The sequence below is a fragment of the Rhynchophorus ferrugineus genome, unplaced genomic scaffold, assembly GCF_030347505.1.
Source record: "Rhynchophorus ferrugineus isolate W39M unplaced genomic scaffold, kcgeb_rfMv2 rfM1, whole genome shotgun sequence".
NCBI classification, from domain to species: Eukaryota; Metazoa; Arthropoda; class Insecta; order Coleoptera; family Curculionidae; genus Rhynchophorus; species Rhynchophorus ferrugineus.
Window position 1 is genome coordinate 44973107 of NW_027472580.1, and position 6985 is coordinate 44980091.

The 6985-nt window shown below is 32.2% G+C and overlaps 1 protein-coding gene across 1 annotated transcript; it reads right to left on the reverse strand.

The window, feature by feature from the left end:
- Positions 1-2027: 2027 nt before the first annotated feature.
- Positions 2028-3528, reverse strand: LOC143197760 (uncharacterized). Its single transcript, XM_076406472.1, has 2 exons — positions 3135-3528; positions 2028-3032 (listed from the first exon to the last, which is right to left on the reverse strand). The coding sequence occupies exons 1-2, from the start codon at positions 3409-3411 to the stop codon at positions 2167-2169; spliced, it is 1143 nt and encodes a 380-aa protein (XP_076262587.1). The 5' UTR covers positions 3412-3528; the 3' UTR covers positions 2028-2166.
- Positions 3529-6985: the final 3457 nt, after the last annotated feature.

The following is a 6985-nucleotide window of genomic DNA, read 5'->3' on the forward strand; positions in this document are numbered from 1 at the left end:
TTTTATATATAAGACTAGCTGACCCGACAGACTTCGTCCTGTCAAAAAGATTTGTAATGTGGCAGTTTTTGTGCCTACGTATTTTAAAAAATTCTCCTGAACAGAACCATCACCCTGGTGATAGGGCGTTGTGAATAAAAAATAATTAAATAAAACATATATAAGGATTGAAAAGTAAGTAATCGCTTTATTGTTAATCATGTGAATCATAATTATTATTATTATTATCATTATATTGCTTTGTGGTATACGATGTTTTTTGTTTGATTACCTGGCGCATAGATAAACAAATCTGATGGTTTTCCAACACGGGAACAGGCAACATACAATTGACCATGTGAGAAACATGGGTTTTCTAGATTAATACCACAAACACTTAATGATTGCCCCTGGGACTTGTTTATAGTCATAGCAAAAGCAAGCCGTCAACATGTCTATAGGAAATTTGCCATTACCAATGTCAATGAGTTGTTTAGAGAATATGTTTCCAGATTGGTCATTTTGCAACTCGACACGCATATTCTTGCTTAAATGAAGTACTTTAACATGTTTCCACAAATTGGAGGACTTTAGACATGCATTGAGTTCATCAGCTGGCGTTGATCGTGGAATCACTGGCAATGTTTGACGAAAATCTCCTGCTAATAAAATCATTGCACCACCAAATCGGTTATTATTGCTACGTAGATCTTTTAAGGTTCTGTCTAAAGCCTCCAAAGATTTTTTATGTGCCATCGTGCATTCATCCCAAACAATCAATTTACATTGCTGCAAAACCTTTGCCATTGCAGAGTTCTTCGAAACGTTGCAGGTTGGAGTTTCATTGCTTTGCATATTTAATGGCAATTTTAGTGCTGAATGGGCTGTTCGACCACCTTCAAGCAAAGTTGCTGCGATTCCCGACGAAGCGAGTGCAAGTGCAATTTTATTTTGTGAGCGAATTGTTGCTAATATTAATGAAATAAAAAAAGTTTTTCCTGTACCACCAGGTGCATCTAAGAAATAAATCCCTCCAGTTTCATCATTTGTTACTTTCATAAGAGTTTCAAATACATACTTCTGTTGTTCATTTAACAGTGGAAGATTTGTTTGAATTTATTCTTTCAAAGCGTTGAGATCATACAGTCTTTCTCGATGCAACTCTTGGTTAAAAGCGTCATGCATTGGACGATTGGGCGCGGTCAGGCCTAATTGAATTAATAGTTTGTTTGACATTATCAAGCACATGTCCTCAATTGAAATCAATGCTTCATTGTAAATTTCTTCACTGATTTGTATATTTGGATTTCCCATTCTATTCCGTATTTGATACAAAATATCATCACACATATAATCTTTGTACTTCATCCACAAATCAATTGGGTTTGATGGGAAGCATGTAGATATGATTATAGAAAACAATGTTCGTATTTGATGAGTGTGTGATGATATTACAGCATCATTGAGAGTTTGATCCCAATGAGCGTCATTTTCAAGCAATTGCAAACGTTGACAGGCTTCTCTGTAGGATCCACACAATTCATCATCAACAGTTCTTTGGGTTGTTGTTGGGCCACGTACATTGACTAATAGCAGTCGTAAATAAAAACATTCATCATTGCTTGGATGTACTGAATAAATCCGGCCAATCGCATCGGTGGAATATACATCTGTATATCCTGGAACTGGTTTTCCTTGTTTCCGTCGTATAAATCTCCTTGAGGATTGATTCCAGGTATAATATTTTGGCATTTCAGAATATAGCAATGTTTGTGCGAAATCATCGTTTTGGCATGTCTCAAAAAAACTGGTTAATGTAGTAGATGGTGGCTGAGCAGCTCTTTGTACTGCGTTCTGTGCTGTAAAATACACTCTTTGTCCATTTTCTAAATGCACAGCTAAGTGAACAACAGAAGGGTGTCTCTCATGAATAGGAAAAGAAAATATTCGCCAAACTGCTTCATTACTACTGACATAGCGGCCCATTTGGTATTGGGTAACTTCATCATTAGAATTCTCTGCACCAATTCCAATCACAGCCATATCACTCCCTTTGGTTACATATTTGCAAATGTATTTAATCGATTTCACTGAATGGCAAGATTCAACGTTGATGTGTGCTTTGAATGTCTTTGATAAAATGGGTGAATATGGAACAATCCAACGATTATCTATTTCAATATCTTGTTAATTTAATTTGACAATTGTTGATTTTCCATTGTCTGCTGTCGATCTGCGACGATACAATGGATAACCGTCATTACCAGTAATTGTTTCCGATATTAATGTCCGTGGATATCGTTTTGAACATTTACCATCCATCATACACGGTGAATTTTGATTAAGAGTTCCACAGGGACCATGTATCATGTTTTTGATAACTACCTCATGCAATCCAGGATCTACTTGTACATTAGGGATTTCAGCTGATATCACTGCATCAACTTCATTTGGCCTTATCTTTTCAACCAACCAAATCAAAATGTGTGCATGTGGCAATCCTCGTTTCTGCCACTCCACAGAATACATCCAGCAGCGTGTCTCACCAAACACATTATGTTTTACGATGAAATTCATTAAAGATTTCAACTTTTGTCTAAAGACTCTGGCTGTAATATCATGACGATCAATGGATGATTTCCCAGGTAATAACTCCTGCTTAATTTCTATCCATTGCGGATTGCATGTAAATGTGATGAACAAATCTGCTGTACCATAATGACGAACATACGACATGGCATCTTGAGCATATTCGTGCATATGCCGAGGGCTTCCGATGTATGTTGCTAGAAGAATAGTCATCCGACCGACATTCTGTGCATTTCCATCAGTATTAATCGCATCTCGAAGGTGAATATACTCTTCAGATCGGAGTTTGGTTTGATTCAACCTGATGAATGTTAATCTCTCCGTTTCAATTTTAACATACATGTCATCAACATATTTGTGATATAATCGCCGACATTTCAATATGTGATTATCTGCATTTTCCCGAATCATTAGGCGGTATGAATAATAGTTCATTGAACTGACTTTTTTGTTGGTTTCAGAACCTGTAAACAGATTTTGTTTTAATAACATTCAAATATAAAATTAAAATACATAATATAGTGACTGAGATATTATCGCCATAGCTAAACTAATATTTTAGTTACCTGTAATGGGATTTATCATTTTTATTGATAAATCGTAGCCATCTTCACCTTGCCAAAATATAATGGGATATTGCAGTGCATCATATGAGCGGTGTGTTTCCTTTATAGGTTGTAATTGAAAATTCCGACGATGTAAAACAATATCACGGGATTCCAAGTTTTCTCCAACTACAACGATAGCAACTTCATCAATAGTTGGTGCATTAAAACGTCTTGTATGTTGACCTGCAGGTGTTTTATCAGCTCTGATTACAATTTTGTGATTATCGGATGGCATCAGATCCAGGGCAGTTTTAAACAATATAATCAATTGATTGTGTTGATGAAATAAAGTTTGTAATTGTTCTACAATAGACCTTTTTACTAAATTGTTATTTGCACAACGCAGATCAATTTCTTGTGGTGAATTGCCCATAAAATAAATTTGCAGGAATTTGTTGTCGCTATGTGACACTGGTAACAGTGAACCTGCTCTGTGATATATTTGCCCTTGTATCTGTAAATAAAAAAAATATTATGGTGTGGTATAAATTAATGGATTGTCAATGATCAAACTTAAATAATATTTGATCTTAAAAAGTATATATTTAGTTTTAACTAATATCTATCAAATATAAAATATAATAAAAGTGTCACTGAAACTGAATCACCATATAATATGATGACTAAGTGATATATTTCGTAATGATTAAGAAATTGAAGATTAGTAACACATCTTAACTTTGGTGACAGAAAATTTTGTTCGCTAAAATAATTATGAGTAACTGCTATAATACATACCTTGAAAGTTGGCATAAAATTTTCCCGAACTGCATTTGTTGCCCCAAATGAAGTCATTTGAAAGCAATTGTTATATTGTTGAATATGTGTCAAAAAGTGTATAGAATCTGTTCCTATTCCTGAAACCAATGAGTACAATGGTTCTGGTGGTGGATCCAATTGTATTAATTTCACTTTACCATTTGCGCAACACAATCCATTGGCATCGTTTTTGTATTTTAATGCCTTACAGTGTGAGCAAACCAAGTTCATAGAACCAATAACAACACATTGGTAGTTACTGTAGTCAATTGACACATCGTAACTGAAAGCAGCTGGATTCAAACTTGCGCGATTATTAGTTGAATGTCGCGCTCGCGCTTCACGCATTTGTGATATCCGAATTCTTTCACGTTCATTTCCGTCGTCACGTTCTTGTGCAGTACGATTAGATCGGTAATTAGCTTGGTTTATAGCATTTCTGGTTCTTCTACCTAAATTGCTTCGTCTTATAGGAGGCATATCAAATATAAATTATTTTTTCACTAATCACGAACTAAACAAACACTAACTAACTAAACACTCTGCACAAAACACGATATACGAATTTGTTTCGTGTATCACTTGACAATTCATCTGTCATCTGTCAAAAGTCATCTGTAACAGACAACTTTTTTTTTTAATTTGATATGACTTGAACTCAAATCCTTTTAAGCCGTACGAATTGTTTTATTTATTTAAAATTTGAATTAAATTTTAAACAAATAAAAAATTTTAAATAAATAAAACAATTCGTACGGATTAAAAGGATTTGAGTTCAAGTCATATCAAATTTAAAAAAAAAAGTTGTCTGTTACAGATGACTTTTGACAGATGACAGATGAATTGTCAACTGATACACGAAACAAATTCAAACAAAAAGGGCTATTTTTAGGGTTTTTCCAGCAATAATTCTAATTTTTCTCGGCGTAAAAACCATCCCTGAACTTCAACGAACATTTTAAAAAAAGATTTGGCCAAATTGGTCCAGGCGTTGTTGAGTTATGCGCTTAGGAACATATTTTGCGATTCATTTTTATATATAAGATTATACAGTTATCTAGCCTATTATGTGAAGCAGTTCGCACAATTTTTTTGAAACCACTTCATCAGCCTGTAGCCCTTTGGATTTTTAAAATATTTTTTTCTTTTATATATTATATAATATATTATATTATATTATTATATATATATATATATATATATATATATATATATATATATATATATATATATATATTATCATTAATAAATATCTAGTAAAACATTTTTCACTTGCAAAAAATATCTAAAATATGTGCCTCTAGACTAGTCCTTCTTAAGTCTCACTTAATAAATATAAAATAATAAATATAATTACGTAATTGGAACAAAATGTTACTCGATGCTACGAGTCGAGGGTGGATTATATAAGTGCTTCCATGTATTTTGATCAGCGATAGTTATTAGGGAAAATACATAACATCAATGCAAATAATTGTTATAGTCTACGTAACTGTTAAATTCGATGGTTTGACAGTTTTCTATATAAAATAACATATATATATATATATATATATATATATATATATATATATATATATATATATATAATGTAATATAATGCATATAGACACTAATGATGAAAAGCTCAAAATTGAATTTTCGACATTCATTACTTTTATGATATCATTTGACGAGCTGTATCTCAAAAAAGCTAATAGTGAGGCTCCTGCGTTATATCAGATTTTCATTTCAACGATTTAAAAGTGGCGATTTTTATATCAGCGACAAAGAACACAAAAATGTTGGAATACCATGAATTCTTTATGGATCTATTGGATGAAAACCCAGCTCAAACTCTCAAAGAATTTTCAGGCAGCTTAACAGTTGATGAATCAACTGTTTTCAGACGTTGTGAAAGATTCAGAAGGTGGGTTCTTCTGTTTAAGTCTGACAGACTAACTAAGATGATCTGAAAAGTGTTAATCAATCTGTGGTCAATTATTGATATGACTGAAATGGTTGTTTCTTGGTGGATATCACAATCTTGCCAATAGATTATCATATAAAAAATCTCTAGGACGGAATTGTATTGGAAGTCGTGATTATCCCTTTTTCTTAAATAGTTTAGATAGTTTTAGGGATGAACATTATGAAATTAAAATCAGAAATAATAGAAAATAATTTAAGTCTTTCAAATATGTAATTTTAATAACACTTATTATATATGATATTGTATAATAAACAAACATTTCCATAACTACTGTGTTTTGGTTTTTTTTCTGTTTAATATCAGCATTATATTAATTGAGATCTATAATGAGGCTTGATTAAAATGACACTTAAGTTATAAATGATCACATGAATAATCACCTTGTTTGTTAATGTGTTTGTACAAGTTACAATCTGAAATTTAAATGAATTGAATAGGATATGAACATTTTTATGATTTTTTCGTGCAGGCTATTAATTGGGATTATATAATGTTTTTAAAAAATAGTTTTAATACAGTGTGTAATTAGTCTAGTCTTGTTAGGATTTTATCTAAAAAAATGTATATTAAAATTACGTCTAGACTGGAATTAGTTGGTTTATGGATAGTGAGCTGTTTTACATACACTTTAGTTGCGTAAGTGGAAGTAAAGGCATATTTGGACAAATGAATAATTCGCAAGTTGATTGGAGCAATAGTAATTAGCAACGTTATAATCTAATTGGTACCTCACTTATTTGGTTAGACAAAATTAATTAATGTGCTATGTCCACGCTGTAAGATGGATGTAATAAAACTTCTTAGTTAAGTTTTAAGGTTTTGCTGAGCATTTAAGACATTTTTGATCCTTGTTGTTATCATGATGAAAGTTAATTGTGCTGCTAGTCAATATTGGCTGTTTTTTAAATCGTGTTGTCATTGATGTTAAATGTTTTTTCTTTTAACCATGTTTTTTTTTCATTTTTTGTTCCACAATAATTTTTACTTCATCCCTCCAATGTTTCGCAGCCAGAAGCAAGTTTATATAATTACCATATTGGTTATGTTTTTATATACAGGTAGTGCAAATTCCACTAAA

Excerpts from the sequence above, each read along its gene's own strand:
- LOC143197760 (XM_076406472.1), bottom strand. The coding sequence starts at position 3,411 with ATGCCATCCGATAATCACAAAATTGTAATCAGAGCTGATAAAACACCT. Across the intron at positions 3,033-3,134 it reads AATGATAAATCCCATTACAG|GTTCTGAAACCAACAAAAAA; the intron begins GTAACTAAAATA and ends ATCTGTTTACAG.